A 17,088-nucleotide genomic window follows, 5' to 3' on the forward strand; every position below is an offset into this window, starting at 1 on the left:
CAAGATGATACCTTCACTGAAGAACAGCTAATGGTGTCTGGAGCACCTCTGTCAGCTGGCATCTGCTGGGTCTTTGCTCTCGGGTTGCATTTCAAAATGGCTTTCTCCAAAATGTGTCTGGGCTCCTCTCTCTCAGTTCCTGTGCATGCTTGCTTCTTTCTCCCAGGGCATTTCTCTCTAAGTGTCTGGGGGTACTCTCTTAGCTTCTCTGGGGTAAACTCTGGGCTTTGTCTCTTAGCTTAGCATCTCCAAACATCCTTCTGTCTGCATCTCCAAGCATCTCTAAACATCAGCAATCATCTGTGTCAGCTCTTGAGTTTTCTTAAGTAATCCAGTGAACCAATCAAGACCCACACTGAGTGGGTGGGATCCACACCTCCATGGAAATAATTCAATCAGAGGTTCCACCCTAATCAACAGACTAATCAGACTAATCTACCCCTACAAGACTGCTTTGAAGAACATGTCTTTTTGGGGGGACATAATATATCCAAACTGGCACAGATGTGTCCCAAATATCCTAATTTCTCTTATTGCACCAGGGATCTCTTGCTGTTGAATCCACCTAATCCCTTCTCAAACTTATGAGTCTTTTCAGCCCATAGCATGTGTTGGCATCATGAGTTTCCCGTCCTGACAACTAGGTTGTGAGTATCTTCAGTTCTGGGACCATGTTTCCTCTTTCTTTTAAGCCCTGGGACCAGCAGAGATGGACCCTGCATAAATGCTCGGTGACTCATGGCAGGGAATATTTGCTCTCAGGCTATGTGAGAACATGATTCATCATCCCTCCTGACTTTCATCTCAACATGAGAGTTGTAATTTTGCAGTCATTACTTTCCCTCTGGTCCTTTTGAATTCAGATCCCCCATCTCTATGCCTGTTCTGCTCCTGTTTGGCTCGGTTGTCCAGGCCCAGCAGCCTCATCCCCTTGGACAAGGCAGGGTGACTTTTGCAGCATGGTTCCCACCCCTTAGTGAGGCTGGCTGGTCAGAACAGGGCACTGAGGACTTTAGCTCCAGCAGACAAGCCCCAGTGGGTCAGATGGAGGGGGCCTACCACCCCTTAAGGTTAACATGGGATTCCTTTCCCTCAGTGCATCCCCCGACCCATACAGATTTCATACTGTGCTTCTCTGCCTGCTCAGAAAGCTCTGGTGGCCCAGCCTCTTTGGGTAAACATTTGATTGGAAGAGCTCAGTCTCTGGGAGTGCTTTGTGTCCACTTTCCTCTCCCATCTCTGGCTATGTATAAATCTGCCCAGGACGATGGTGAGCCCGACCAGCAATGCCAGGAAAACAAGGGGGTGGGGCAGGTGAATGAGTACAGACTTCCAGAAAATGCCTGTTTCTCCCGAGCCCATTGACTTGCTCCCAGAATGACACTCATGAAGGGTCGTCCATGCAGGCTGAAAGAAAGCTCAGGCTGGTCTGAAGCAGAGGGTCACAGGTAAAGCAGGAGCCTTTAAGAGTTGCAGGTGGTGGACAAGTTGTTGAGTTCCAAGTTTTGGAACACCTAGTCTATATTGTAAACTTTAGGAGATAGCTTCGTTTGGACCATTTAGGAGAAGAGTTGTTTGAGTTCCCAGTGTAGTTACTGTATTATGTAAACTAGAAAAGTGGAGGGCTCCTTTAAAAAAATCCATTCTAATACTTCAGCTGGACAAGGCCCTGCCAGATTCCTGGGTTTTTAATTGGCTTTTCTTCAGTCCTGATCCAGGTCCACAATTTACTTTTTATTGTTATGTGGCCTTGGAGTGCTTTGGTATGCAGAAAGAATGAATGGCTTTGCTTTGCTTTCATTCATTAATTTAGCAAATATTTATCAGCCGTTGTGCTGGGCCCTAGAAATATGAGGCAGACACACACACAACCTTGGAGCTTACATCAAATAGCAGGGACAGATAACTATAACATAGTGTGATAAGGGTTGTGAGGGGGTATATTAGTTTCCTGTGGCTGCTGTAACAAATTACCATAAACTTTGTGGCTTAAAGCAACACAAATTTATGATCTTACAGATCTGTAGGTCAGAAGTCTAAAATGGGTCCGCAGGGCTGTGTTCCTTTTGGAGGCTCTAGGGAGAATCCATTTCCTTACCTTTTCCAGTTTCCAGAGGCCACCCACCTTCCTTGGCCTGGGGCCCCTTCCCCATCTTCAAAGCCAGCAGCAATCATCTTCCCTCCTCTCTGATCTCTGCTTCTGTCCTTATATATTCTCTGCCTGGCCCTGCTCCTCCTGCCTCCTTATAAAGACCCTTGTGATTATATCAGGCCCACCTGGATAATCCAGGATAATCTCCCCATCATAAGGTCCTTAACTAAATCACAATTGCAAAGTCCGTTTTGCCATGTAGGGTGCCTAGCCATGGTTTCCAGGGATTAGGACACGGACACCTTTGGGGAACCATTGTTCAGCCTGCCCTGGATGCCACTGTTCCAGAGACCCAGGGAAGGTGTTGCAGGAGGAGTGAGTTCTAGACCTAGACCTGAGAGTGAGTAAGGACTGAGCCAGGGGAAGAGAAGGCCATGGTGCAGGGAGGCCAGCGGAGAGAGAGGTGAAGTTACTGAGCATGAGGACGGGCACGGCTGGGTGATGCAGTGGCTGTCAGCAGGGCCTTGGAAGCCAGGGAAGATGTCTGGGGAGCCATGAACAGCTGTTAATCATGGACTCTCATGATAAGATTTGTATGTTAGAAAGTCATGCACCCAAGCCAAGATCAGGCTTAGAACTGTAGAATTTCAGAGATAGAGGGAGCTTTACAGAGCATTCGCTCTAAACCTGTCATTTCACAGCTGAGTGGACCGAGAAGGTTATGTTGCAGGCCCAGGGTCACCCAGAGAGAGGCAGAATGAGAATAACCCTCACTGTAGCAGCAGTTCCAGAAGCAGTGCTCAGCAGCCAACAAAACACTTAGAAGGCTGTATTTCCTTCAGCCTGTGAGGGCAGGCACTGGCACTGGAGGAGATACTCTCAGCAAGTTGGGCTGACTTGGCCACTGCAACTTTGATCAGCGTCACCTATTCCAAAGCTGAGGGCCTGTTTCCCTTTCCCTGCAATCCTGGAACTGGGGCTCTGCCTCCTGGCTGGGGCCCCACATGCTGCCAGGCCTCCTACCTCTTGGAACCAGAGGGTCCACTGGGGGTGCTGCAGGACCCAGAGGGGTGTCCAAGCTGGGCCCTGGGAGAGAAGGCCACTGCTGTAATGGTTTCTTCTGGTTTCTGTCTCTAGCCCTGGAGCAGCTGCTGATAGAGCTGGACGACTTCCTCAAGATTCTGGACCAGGAGAGCCTGAGCAGCACGGCGGTGGTCAAGAAGAGTGGCCTGGCTGAGCTCCTCCGGCTGTACACCAAGAGCAGCAGTAAGCGTGGGCCCTGGGGCCTTGGAAACATCCCTGGGGAAATAGAAAGCTGCTGCATGGCTGGCCTCAGTGGGAGCCACCGAAATCTCGGAACACTCAGTCTGGTAGCTCATGAATGAGGTTTCCAGACCATATTTTCAAATCACTTGTCCTTACTGGTTGAAAGTAGAGAATGGATAATAGTAAACTATTATAATAATAGCTAACACTGAATTGAGCCCTTTCCATGTGCACAAGTATTAACTTATTTAATTTTCAACCCTATGCGGTTGCTGCTGGTGTTCCAGTTAAGGAAACTGAGGCTCAGAGACATTAAATGACTTGCCCAACGTTACACAACCCAGGGGAAAATCAGGAAAACATAGTTTAAAGACTTTGTAACAATCATAGAAGCCAGAGCCTGTGATTTTCTCCTTTTTAAAATTTAATGAAAATTTCCAAAATTTACAAATACTCTGTAGCACCAAGCAATGACTCCCCTTTCTCTTCCCCCATCCCCTGGTAACCTCTAATCTATTTTCTGTCTCTACAAACGTGCTATTGCTGGATATTTCATATAAGTGAACTCATGCAGTATTTGCCCTTATGTGCCTGGCGTATTTCACTCAGCATAATGTTTTCAAGGTTCATCCATGTGGTAGCATGACTCAGAACTTCAGTCCTTCTTATGGCCAAAGAATACTCCATTGTGTGCATGTACCCCTTTTTGTTTATCTGTTCATCAGTTGATGGGCACTTTCCTATCCTTTTTATTGACGTAGAGTGTACCTACCATAAAGTGCATAGAGCTGAAGTTTCAGTTCAGTGAGTTTTAACAATCGTCTACAACCGTGTATACATGGTATCCATGTATCCAGAATCCCCAAAACAAGACATGGAACATTTCTGTGGTCCCAGAAAGTTCTCTCTTGCCCCTTCCCAATTAATTCCTTCCCCACCCTCACCCCACGGCAACCATTGTTCAGATTTCTTGTAACATAAATGAGCATTGTCAGTCCCGGAGCTTCATATCAATGGAATCATAACAGTGTGCTCTTTGTGTCTGGCTTCTTTTGCTCAGGAGATACATCCGTGCTGATGGATGTGTCAGTAGTTTGTTCCTTTTTAACTGCCGAGTGGTATTCCATTACATGATTATGCCACATTCTGTTTATCCATCCACTTGTTGATGGGCATTTGGGTTGTTTCCAGATTTTGGCCATGATGAATAAGGCTGCTGTGAGCATTCTTGTGCACGTCTTCTCATCAACGTATGTTTTCATTTCTAGCAAACTCAGATATTTTTAAAAAGAGAGAAAGCTTCTTGTGAAGTCATAGCAGCTCAGTCCAGTTTATTTTCGTATCAGATGTTTTAGAATTGGGGTAATGTTTTAGGCCAGTAAGGGACGGTAAGACGGCATCTGATCCATCTGCCTCCCGGCGGGGGCAGCCTAAGCCTGTGCCGGGGAAGGGAAGTCTTCCATCTGCCACCACTAAGGCAGTCAGAAATCCTTCCTTCCATCCAACCTGAATCCGCCAGGCTACATTTCAAGCTCTGTTTTTTCTTGTTTGTTCTCGGTGGAACAAGGGAAGTTGTAAAGCTGCTGCATGGCGCTATGTGCCCACCAGCCTTTTCTTCTAGTGGACTCCTCCAGTTCTCTGAGCCTTTCATCAGTGGTGTTTTCCTGGAGCCCCTCGTCCCTTTGCCACTCTCCAGGCTGCCCAGCGGTTCCCAGGCTCCTCCTGGCTTTGTAGTGCGTGTCTCTCAGGCCCGCGATGCGTGCCGGTCAGCAGCACATGAAAGCAAGCCCTTGGTGGGAGTGGAGCGTGGGAAATGCACATGGCAAGGCAGGTGGATTAGAGAGGGGTGATTCATCTCCCAGGAAGATTCATCAGAGGGAGCCTTTAAAAAGCACACTCCCAGACTACTTAGATGTGCTCCAACGTGGGAACATTTAAGGAGAAAGAACACCTCTGTTGGGAACTGGAAAACACCTTTGCGTGATGGGGTCTGAGCCCCCGGTTCTTGGCACTGACCACTCTGCCAGAGCCTTTCTGTATTGGGTCCTCATTTTAGATTAATGTGCTGAGTAGCTTCCGGGAGGAGAGACTCTGCTCCCCCCTCTCTCTGGCAAGGCGCTGCTCTAAGAGAGTCAGGCCCTGCCCCACCCTTGGTCTCTGCAGGGTGCTGGGCTGCAGGAAGCTGCTGAGAACTGGGCATGGGTGTCTCCCAGGGTGAGTCGCCACCAGAGCACCACTGATACTGCCAAGAAATATGCTCAGCCGTGCTGAGGCCTGGGGCACCCACTTCTATTCTCAGGGGCGATGCCCCTGTTTAACAGGCCTCTTTTGGGCCTCTTTGCAAGGCTGCAGCTTGGTTATAACAGCAGCTAACATTTACCGCACACTTACCTTGTCCCACTTAACGTTATTGAATGTCACGAGTGATGTCATTTAATCCTCATACCAAGTTGATAAGGGAGGAGTTATTATCCCCATTTTACCGACAAGGGGACCAAAGCTTGGGAAGTCACTGGCCCAAGGACACATGACTTGTCAGTGAGGGGGACCAGACTGGGGCCCAGGGAGTGGACCTACCCATCACCTACCCATGCCTGTCGCCGCAGATTAATTATGGGATTGCACAGGGCAGAATCCAGTCTCCCTGAAATTAAAGCCTCCATCTTCCTCACTCAGCCTCCCTGGCCCATCTCACAGTAATCTATCAGAAAATTAGCTCAGCTTGACAGGACTTGTATGTAGGTGGAGACAGGCTGATGGTTTTGCCATAGCCCGTGATCCTCAACGTCTGAGCTGTTGTTTACTCCCAGGTGTTTGGGAAGAGAGTACAGCAAGAGTACAGGTGTGTTGCACCTTTTCAGATGGAGTTGTCCTTTTGGGTTTTCTGATCTTTGGTTTTATTAGTGGAAACAGATGTTCTCCTCTTCCTGTTTTTTGTCTGGATGGCAAGGTCAAGGCACAGATTGAAGTCGTTTATCAGGGGCCTGATGCCCACTGCTTGTTCCTGCCTTGACCAGGATAGGCCACGATCCCCTTGATACCCGCTCAGGCTCCGGGGACGTTCCAGTGACTGCCGCTCTGATAGGAAGAGCTTCAGACACTCTATCGATCCAACTGCAGCCCTTTCAGAGGTTCCCTCCTCCCCTCCCCTCTGGGAAGGACCACCCCTCTACTGACAATTTCCCAGAGTGCCACAAGCTCTCCTTTCCAACCAACCTGTTGCTGCTGTCCTCCCAGACACGCTTGCATGGCTATCTGATGTAGCTCCATCTCCCCCATGAGACTGTTGGGTTCATGAAGGCAGAGCCAGAATCTGTTTCGTTCACTGCTGCACCTCCGGCACCTAGCACAGTGCCTGGTGTAGAGCTGACACTCAACCCACTTTTGACAGGGAATGAGTGAATGGCAGCAAAGTCTCCAGCCCAAGGCGGCTGTGCCGAGGCATGGAACTGTTCAGCCGCCTCCCCTTACAGGGCCAAGTTCACTGTGCTTTCCCACAATTGCAGGAGATCCTGGAGCCTCTAACTGAGCAACATGGACTAGAGCTGGATTAGCAACCCTCCATGAATTAATACCATTGAGAGCAAAGGTCAACAGTGGCCTGCCGAGTGCCCCAGGAGGGCAGACAGGGCCTGGGGAGGGCCTGCTATGAGTTTTCTCTGTAACACATGTGTTGTTGTCTTGAGGAAGAGGCACCTGCTCAGAACTGAACAGTTAAAATAGTAGCAATGATAGCTGCCTTTTATTATTTTGCACAGGGAGTGAACTTAGGTAAGAGGACGTGCGGAAAAGATATAAAATGCACATTGAACTCTACGTTCTTCCAGTTGCTTTTCTGATCAGCAGTGACGTTGGCGACTCGTCCCCGCAGGGCTGGGCGCTGAGTTGGTGGTCCTGCGGGCTGATGGCTGGGGACCAGTCCAGCTGCATCCTCTTCTTGGTTCTCAGGGTTCTGCTTTTGCAGAATTGGCTGGAGTCTGGGCGGTTTGTGGCCATGGACTAGACTGACGCCGAGCTCCGTCCTTTGCTGGGGTTTTGAATTGGGTCACTTGGCTCAGTAACAAGGTCTCCAACCACTGGATTTTATCAGCCACAAGTTTCTAGGAAATGCAAATGAAGGACAACAAAAGAAATACAAAATACGGAAGATTTCTAAAAGGAGAAACACTAGGAGGAACTTCCTTTGAAGGCTTCAGAAGAAAGTGTTCTTGGGGGATTGAAAACAGAACAAGTATTAGGAGACCAGCTTTTCCCTGTCCAGACTTGGGAAGATGACCCAATCTACACCGAAAAGATTGAAAAGAGGGGAAGGGCTGTGCCACTGCAGGAGATAATTGTAGAGCTCCCCAGTTCCAATTCCCAGCACACTCATACCTGCAGACCCAGAGCCCATGTGATTTGGCTCTCTTGGGTCCCCACGATGGCACCCCACCTAGAGGGCTGGCAGCTAAACTTCTCCATCCCCAGTGTGACCGATCGTATCAAGTCATTACTCTGATTAGTTCATCCAAGTAATTCAGACTAGGGTGAGGAAGATTGGTTGGAAGTATTTGTTATTTAAATGAAATTCTAGGAAACCCAAAGAAATCTCTGCTTGGCAGAATATGGGTGCCTTTCCACTTGATATTTGTACCACTGAAACTATTTTTCTGTGCCCCATCCTTTTGCCCTAAGGCTTTAAAATTAGTAGTCAGCAAGTTATTCTTTCTTATTTGGAAATCTGTCAACCCTCTCTCCCATGGATGCTGTGTGCTTTTACTGGAACCCAAGGAGGTGACAATGTTTGTCTCAAGGGCACACTCTTCTGGAAGTCCTTTCCTTTCACAAAGTCACACAAAGCCCATGTCCTCTGTCCTCCTCCTCCAGGTTCTGATGAGGAGTACATTTATATGAACAAAGTGACGGTCAATAAGCAACAGAATGCGGAGTCCCAAGACAAAGGTATGGGGCTGGGGCTGTGGGTGGGATGGCTGGTTCCCGCGGTGGGGGAGGTCCCTACCTCGGTCGTCCCCCACCTCTTTCCCCCTAGCCAGCACCACAGACAGGCCTGGCCGGGTGGAGCTATTTTTGGAAGCCATATTTTGGTTGACGGTATTTTGGGATGATGTATTTTGGGCTGTTTCAATGGGCCACCTCCTTTCCTCTTAAAGGTCTCTCGTCCCCTTCGTGTATAAGGAATCAGAAGTCTCCCATCCCTTCAAGGATAAGGAATTTGTCCCTAAAATCTCTTGTTTATTCCCAGCATCATTCCAGGAATAGGAAGTCATAACTCCAGATATTCTAAGCAAGCAGCTGTTTACGGTTCCGATCCCACGGTCCTAGCTTGTATGTTTTGGTAGAAGTCTGGATTTTCGTGGAGGCAGGAGGATGGTGGTGTCATAACTGCCTTAGTGTCCACAGGTGCTCTTCTTAGCAGGACAATTTATCTTCCACTGCAAGGACATCCTCTCCCGCTCTGCTCTGTGCACTGCTTTTCCCTGTTAAAGCCTCAGGAGTTGTTCTGGCAGGAGCCCAGGGAGGCCCAGAGGCTTGCAGATCTGGCTAATTGAAGAAGAGGGTCACAAGGACCCCCGAATCCCAACTCCCAAGGCTGTGACCCAAATGCAAAGGTTTAAATAGAGGGGGGAAGCACAATTCCCCAAAGCACTCAGCCCTATGGGGATTGGTGGTAGATCATCTGTACCCGCTAAGGGCTTAGATGCAAAACATCAGCCACTGAGGCCCGGGGATCAGGCCTGCCCGAGCCTGTCTGTCCCGGGCTGTCTGGGCTGGAATGGTCCGGCTCTGAAGAGCCTTTGGTGCGTTTTTCTCCACCGCCAAGCCTGAGGCTCTGCAGAGCTCCTCCACAGGACGGACAGCCACTCTGCCCAGGGCCGTTTGCCGTCTGAGCAAAACTGTGGGGAGGAAAGAGCCATAATCACAGGGTCGGTGCCGACGGTGTCTCAATATAGTGACCACCAGGCTGCTCCGCTGATTGCTGAAGTCCTGTGGCTAGACCATTTTTGATGTGGGGCAGGCGGGGAAGAGGGGGTGCAGAAGCATTCCAGTAACCCCAAACAGGCTCCTTCCGAGGAAGCTGCCCGTGGCGGTGGCACCCGGGCGTGCTGTTCTGGGAGGGACGACAACACCGCCCCCAGGGAGTTAACCCCTGCCTTGGTCCATGTGACCAGACATTCCTGGGTAATGAGCTCCAGCTGGGGGGCAGGCACCCCTCACCAGAGCCCTTCTCTGCTTCCCACCCACAGCACCCAAGGAGCAGGAGCCGCTGAGCAACGGGGAGCCCAGCCCGCAGTCCTCGGCCCCTCAGAAGAGCCTTCCAGACCTCCCGCCGCCCAAGTTTGTAAGTGTCAGTCCACATTCCCCTGATTTCCCTGACTGGGGTTCCTTGAACTTCCAGGTGTCCTCACCTGTTTCAGCCCATTAAGCACCTGGCATTTTCTGAGCACCTACTGTGTACAGGGTATGGGGAAGGCGCTGGGAGAGAACGAGCAAAAGGAAGCCTGCCCGCAGGGGTCTTAGCATTGCTCAGGGCTCCAGGACCCAAGATGCCAGTGACAGGTGTGGGGAGTGGAGGGAGACCCTCCATCAAGGGCCGCCACACCCCTGCCACGCACCAGGCTCTTTCCCCTGGACGGCCGTGTTCACCAGCTTAGGCCACAGCAGCCTTTTAGAAACCACAGCTCTCGGAACTCGCTGCTGAAAACCTGCCAGGGGTGTTCATGGAGTTTAAGAGAAGCAGCCCCTTCCCTGAACAGGGCCTGTGCCGTCTGGTGGTAGCCGCGGGTCCAGCCCGTCCCAGCTGCTCCTCACTCTGCTTGTGGCCTCCTCGCCATTCCTTAGTCCTGCCCTGGGAACTCGGCACTTTTCCTGGGCCTCTGGCTCATCAATGGCGGCTACCTCCTCATCTCTCAGAAGGTCTTAGACAGACTTGCCCTGATGTGGCTAAGTGAGGCGTCCCATCCCCACCCTGCCCGGTGACTGTCGTGCCACCACCTGGTTACCCCTTCATGGCACTTGTCACCATTGAAACAATCTTGTTTGTGTGTGTCTGCCCCACCAGATATGAGCTCCAGTAGGACAGGGTCATGTTTTTCATGTACTTCTTCGTGTCCACTGCTCACGCACAGTGGGCTACACCCAAATATTCATTTGTTGGGATGGAGGGATGGAAGGAGGGAGGGAGGAAAGAATTATAGAAGAAATTATAGAAGAAATTATAGAATCATACAGACCTGAGTTCAAATCCCAGCTCTGTCTGGTACTAGCTCTTTGACCTTGAACAAATTATTTAAGGTCCCTGGCCCTTTGTTTCTTTGTGGTTAAATGGAAAGAACGTTAACAGCTGTCTCACAAGGGTTCCTTATTGAACGGCTGAGGCTGTACAGCTCTCAGCCCTCAGTGTTCAGTGGGGGAAGGAGTGGTGTTTATACTTTATGGATGAGAAGGTCAAGAATCAGCAGGATTAACTGAAAGTCGTGATGTCATACAGCCTTGAAGCACCAGGATCAGAATTTGAACACAAGTTATTTCCTCTCTCAGCATAGCAGGGAGGCTTCCTGGAGGAGGTGTGGGGTCAGAGTTGGGACGGGTTTCTCTGGGTAGCAGGGGTGCTGGGGCAGCCCCAGCAGGAGGCTGCATGTCTCCCCGGTCCCTGAGCTCCTGCTGAGCCATCCATTACCTGAACCGCAGGATTAAGCCCCTGCTGAGCGGCCCCCTTCCATTCCTCCTTCCCCGAGGGGTAGCTGGATGCTGCCAGCCCCTCTCCTGTGGCCACACACCATTGGGGTAGGTGGGGCAGTTCTGGGGTGCCAGGATGGCCTCCCATCAGATGGGCCCCATCAGCTGGGATACAGCTGACAGGATTCTCCATCTCAGGCTGGGACCCCCCGATGGGCTGTGAGCTCCCTCTGCCCCAGACCCCGATGATGCTGGTCGCTGGTCACTGCCGTTTCTGAGCTTCTGCTCTCCACCACTCATGCATATATGAGCCTCCCATGCCCCAGCAGGTTTTTTGTTTGAGCAAACAGAGGTTCAGAGTTAAAACCACTTGCCAGGGTTCCACAGCTGGGAGGTGGCAAGGCCAGGGTTTCTTGATTTCCAGGCCCCTGTGCAGCCTCCCTGATTTAACTCACTGTAGCATGCTGATGGCCAGCTCCTGGGCAGATAAGGGAGCTTGTGCTAACTCCAGCTGCAGCCTCCCCTCACCTCAGGCCCCAGCACTTACCGGGGGGCCTCTGCCGTCTGCCCTCTGCTCTACCATCCAAGAGCAGGTGGCCTCAACCAGGTGGTGGAGCCCTGGTTCTGCCGACAGCTTTTCTGGTGTGTCCTAGGCGTCACTTGCTCGGTGGTGGGTGAGGCAAGGTGGCTGCTCTGAGCCAGGGATGGAACTTGCCTATCCTGGATTCGGCTGCTGATTCTGACCCAGGTGCCTTTGGCCTTTGCCAAACGGACATGCCACTGTCTGCCCTCCCTGGGTCCGTCCATACCTGGTGGGTCGAGGACTGACGTGTCTCTTCTAGGAATCTGTGTTTAATTAGCAAAGGGCCCGGGACTGGGGACGGGGGTGTAGTTACAGAGTCAGGTCACAGGGCAGGGGATCTGACTTCCTGGCCCACGAATCCCCGCAGCCCCGGGGATCCCGGCGTTGAGTTCCACTGCTCCTCCCCAGTCTCCCATCCCTTGGTACAGCGGGCTGGAGTGCGGGGCCTCCGAGCAGGGCGGGGGAGAGGAGTGAGGGCGCCCGGCCTTCCTCTGGGGCCGGCTTCCCGCGGCATCTGCGACTGGGGCTGCTCGGGGCCAGGGGCCAGGAGAGGTTTGGTCAGCGTTTGACAGAAACCTGGTGCCAGAGTTGAGGAAAATGTCACCGCCCAAGAATCACATGATCCGGGGGTGCCTTTCAGACGTGTGGGCGTTGTTCCTGTGGACGAACTCCAGGCCCTGGGGAGACGTACAGTATGAGCCGGGTCCCTCCTCGCTCAATTTCTCTGCTGGAAAGGACAAGCAGCGCCGACTGCGGCTCCCTTTCCTAAGCCCCCAGTCCTGGCCTGAGCGTGCACCCCCACCCCAGGGGGCTCCTGGAGCGAGGAGCGAGGACGGGGGTGGCGTGAAGCGGGGATTCTCCCCGCCTTGTCCACGTGTGTGCGCACGCCTCCTCTCCCTCGGGCCGCCTCTCTGGGCTGAGGTGGTCATGGCTCTTGGTCCAAGGCCCCCAGATGGGTGGTGTCAGGGCAGAGGGGGAACAGCTGTGGCTGCTGGCTCTGAAGGAGGAAAGAAACCAGGGCAGCAGCAGCAGCGGCAACTTCAGAGGGAGCATGGCAGCTCGGACCCAGCCAGGCCTGCGCCGGGAGTGACCCTGCCACCATGGAGAGAGAAAACCACGTCCCTTCCCACCCTGACCCCAGTGCTCCAGGGCTCCGTGGCGGCCCCTCCACCTGCGTGCCCCGCTCACACCCTTGCCTGTCCCGGGGCTCGCTGACAGATGCTGCAGAAGCTGGAGTCTGCCCAGGCTCCGTCCCTGGCTCAGGATACTGGCCCACCACAGGCCCCGAGTCCACCAAGTCAGAGCAGAGCGGACACGTCTAGCAGGGGAAGGGGCAGCCAGGGGGCTGGAGCAAGCTCGAGGGTGTGGACGGTGACTCAGGCAGCTGTCTGCACAGCCAGCTGCTGTGGTCACTGTAGGAGAAACAGATGTGTGCTGGCCACCATTTACTCTCCTGGCCGGCACAGCCATCTCCGCCCCTTCTCCTCTCTGAGGCCTGAGCATGCACTGGTGCTGCTCTTAAGTGATGTGCCCCGAGGAGGAAGCACTTGGCCCACCAGAGGACATTGCTGAGGTCAGTCTGGAAACCTGGGAGACTTCCGCAGTGCACCCTGCAGGGAGCCCGGAGCTGCAAGGACGCTTTGTGCCCTCGGGGCCACCCCTCATCTTAAGCTCTGTGTCAAAATAGGGGTCAGCAAACCTCTGCCAGTGGGCCAGATCAGGCACGCTGCCAGTTCACTGGAGCACAGGCCCACTATTGGCTTACATATTGTCGATGCCTGCTTCCATGCTGCCATAGCAGGGTTGAATAGCTGAACTAAATGGCTTGCAAATCCCTAAAAAATTTACCATCTGACCCGTTACAGAAAAAGTTTGCCAGCCTCTGGTAAATCACGCTGAGCACAGTTTTCTCTCTTTCCTCCTGAACCATCTCTAAGTGCAGAGACTGTGGCTTCCTGCTCTAGTCCTTTCCGTGAACCGCCAGAAAGCCATTGCACATTTTGAAATCAAATCTCCTTTGCATCTTCATTTTACAGCCACAACCTTCATCATCATCATGGTAATTCAGATAATAGTTCTTTATCCTTCACTCATGGAGATTAGGATCTCTTTCTTACTCTGATAATAGGCCATGGAAACATGTAATCATTCTCTTCTGAATTGTAAGTTATTTTATCACTTAACCTGCCACAAGACACAAGAGCTGAAGATGAAGGGTGGCCCCGGGGGCACAAGGTGTGCTTGCAGCTCCGAGCTCCCTGCAGGGTGCACCGCACAAGTTTCCCAGGTGGAGGTTAGTGGAAAAGGCCAGCCCCAGCTTTTCAGACTGACCTTGGCAATGTCCTCTGGTGGGCCAAGCTGCTTCTTCCATGGAGCAGCTCATTTAGGAACATAGGGCATGTCTTTTGCCCCACAAGGGACCCTGTCCTCTTTCTCGCATGAGCCAGGTCAGGCCCCAGAGTCTCCTCTACATCTTCCAGAACACGTCTGTCCTTCCTCCACCAAACACTCCCTTTGGTATTTTTACATTTTATTTTTTTTAGGTTAGTAAAAACTAATGTTTACTGAGTATTTATTAGTGCTGATTTAATTCGTACAATAGTCCCATGGGATAGGTATGTTTATTCTCCCCCTTTCTACAGCAGAGAAAACTGAAGCACAGAGAGGTCAAGAAACTTGTCCAGAGTCACGCAGCTAGAATGGGCAAGGGCCAGGGCTCAAACCCTGATCCTGGAGGTTGGATTTCTCACTACTGCCTCATGCCGCCTCTCCATATAAATACATAAAGTATCTGTCATATATGTAGGATCTAAGTGGCCTGGGAGAGTCTCACTCCCTGGGGAGAATGGCAGACCCATGTGACAGACCTATGGTGTTTCCCCCTTGTCCTGTTTTCATCGTGAAATCCTGACTGGGAGCCAGATCCGGGGTGCCTGGAGCTTCTCTCCTATGGAGAAGTGATGGCAGCAGGGCCTGGATGCTGGAGGTGGAGGTCCGGCCAGCTCAGGACGTGTGCAGGGGCCTTGGCACTGCTGAGGAGAGAGCACACGTTCTCCCTGGACCCCAGGAGCTGGCTCTTAGAGGACGGTGGCTGTCCCATGAGCCCCTTTTTCATGCTGCTGGTTGACCCCTCCTTTGGCCCTGGAGCCTTCTGGGGTGGCCAGGAATGGATGAGCGGAGCAGAGACATCTCACCAGGCAGGTTGCAGCAAAGGCAGAAGTTCACCCATAAGCAGCTATTTTTTGGGTACCCACAGTGTGCATGGCCCTGGTAGGGAAGTCGCAGACCCAGGCCATAGGAGCGGCCCTGCCTGCAATGCCATTCCCATCCATCTCCCTTCGGCAGCTCCATCTGCCAGCTCAGGGCGGCACCCCGCCTGCTGAGGAAATGACCGGAGCTATCCTGCACCTTCCTGCGAGGTGGGGACTGCACGCTCGGGGGTGGGTGCAGGCGGCCCTGCCAGGGCTGAGGGCTGTAAGCCTGGCTCTGTGTCTTGTATCACAGGCTTGGGGTGGGGCCGGTCTAGTCAGAAGGTACCCACTGTTGGACCCAGGCTGTGGGCTGGCCTCTGCTGACCCTCCGCAATGCCCTTTCGGGCTGACCCTCTTTGGGCTCCTAGAACAGCACATCCTCACTGTCCATCCTGAAGACTCCGGGTGTGGACGGTCCCCAGACAATGATAGTAGCAGCCGCCTTGTATGTACCATGTGCTGGACACTGTGCACTGTCACAGGTGGCTCATTTAATCTCAGAACAACCCTAACAATATTCCTCTTTCACAGAGAGAGAAACTGAGGCTCAGAGAGGCTGTCACACGTCTAAGGCTAAGGCTAGTAGGTCCTAAAGCCAGGATTTAAATTATGTTAAATGAACTCAAGAGTCCCTATATATCAACTCTGGACTCCATGCCACAAAGGACTTGGCCCTGGGGATCCTGGTTTTGGTGGCTCATCCCCAGGAGCATTATTCGGCTAGGAAGGCGCATCCTCGCAGTGTCCTGACTACGGTCCAGTGGGCCTTTGAGCCCAGGAGGACCGGGTTCCCACCATCTCAGGGTTTCTGCACGCCCTCCTCCCCCACCTCCCACTTCCACCCCCTGTCTTAGGGCAGAAAATCCCCAAAGGCTCAGGGATCCCTCTGAACTCCTGGCCCCTGAGGTCCTTCTGGTGGCCTCTGCCTCAACGATCTCCCTTACCGTAAAGAACCTTCTACCACTTTTAGGCTCCAGGGCTGCCGCCCCAGGTGGAACGCCCAGCACTGCAGGTTTCTCCTGGCTTCCCTCAGAAAGACACCAGGTGCTTACCCCTGCACAATCTGTAGATGGAAACATTCATGCGATAACCCACCTCTCCTTTCTCCCCTGCTATGGCTTATAAGGTCAGCTCCACGTCCGGTGGCCATTTTACGGGTAGAGTAATGGAGGGAGGGAACAATTTCATGCTCTCTGCTCCTCTGCAGTTGTGCTTTAGTCTCCTCAGAATGTGCCCACCCACCCCCATCCCAGGTAGGAAGCTCAAGGGCCCCCTCTCCTCTGTGGTCGTAAGCGCCCCTCACGCCCGCCCCTGGTTCCCACGGAGCACTGACCTCATCTCTCTCGTGGCGCTACTTCCAGTGCGCTTGCCAAGTAGCTGTCAAGCCTTCACCACCCAGGGAGGGTCTTCCTGCAACCGACTGCTGAACGTCCGGTGTGTCCCTGGAGTCAAGTCCACGGGAAACGTCCAGTATTTGCTGAACAAATGATGGAATATATTACGGAAAAGTCTGGAATTTGGAAACCTGGCCATCTTCCTCAGTGTGCCACTAAGTAGCCCAAATGTTTTGTGGCTCGTCCTAACAGCTTCCATGACAGCCTGACACTGTCTAGACCTGATGCATGTTGTGCGTTATGGGCATAGCCATGGCCTGTGTGTGTGTTAGGGGGTTTGATCTTCATTCTAAAGAGGGGGAAACTGAGGCTCAGTGAGGTTCAGCAACTTGCCCACAGCCTTTCGGCTGGATGCAAACCAGACGTTGAGGTCTGGGTGAACGATGAGTTCGTGATGTTCCGTGTTCTTTCCTCCCGACGTGCGTGGAAGCAGCCGGCGTTGTTTCTTCTGGACTTCCTCCTCCTTCCACTTGGAGGGTTAACTCTAAATTGTTCCCTGTGCATCGTATCTGAAAGTGTTTGTTTTATTTATTCATTCCACAGATTCTAGATCGGAAACTGCTCCCCCTCCCGAAGATCGAGTCTCCGGAAGGTTACTACGAAGAAGCTGAGCCATATGATACATCCCTAAATGGTACACTCAGTGGCCCGGGAGAGGTCTCACTGCTTCCGGTGTGGATGCCTGTGCTGGCCAGTCTGGTGGTGACCGACACGCCCGCCCGGGGCTGGAAGGGAAAGGGGAGCCCGGGCACGCCGCCACCAGAGGGCATGGCCCGTTCCACAGCTGCCACCAAGCATTTGGCCTCTATTCTGAACGGGAGAATA

At 52.5% G+C, this 17,088-nt stretch overlaps 1 protein-coding gene across 4 annotated transcripts in view; it reads left to right on the forward strand.

Annotated features, from left to right (window-relative positions):
• The window catches only part of AFAP1L2 (actin filament associated protein 1 like 2), a 108,304-nt gene that overhangs the window by 67,535 nt on the left and 23,681 nt on the right, over nucleotides 1-17,088 (forward strand). For all 4 annotated transcript variants that reach the window (XM_037804612.1, XM_037804613.1, XM_037804614.1 and 1 more), the window contains 4 exons: nucleotides 3,230-3,358; nucleotides 8,225-8,299; nucleotides 9,604-9,698; nucleotides 16,807-16,897. In XM_037804612.1, coding sequence (XP_037660540.1) covers nucleotides 3,230-3,358; nucleotides 8,225-8,299; nucleotides 9,604-9,698; nucleotides 16,807-16,897 — 390 coding nt within the window. The remainder of the gene's footprint in view (nucleotides 1-3,229; nucleotides 3,359-8,224; nucleotides 8,300-9,603; nucleotides 9,699-16,806; nucleotides 16,898-17,088) is intronic.

This window comes from Choloepus didactylus, chromosome 15, assembly GCF_015220235.1.
Source record: "Choloepus didactylus isolate mChoDid1 chromosome 15, mChoDid1.pri, whole genome shotgun sequence".
Lineage (NCBI taxonomy): Eukaryota > Metazoa > Chordata > Mammalia > Pilosa > Megalonychidae > Choloepus > Choloepus didactylus.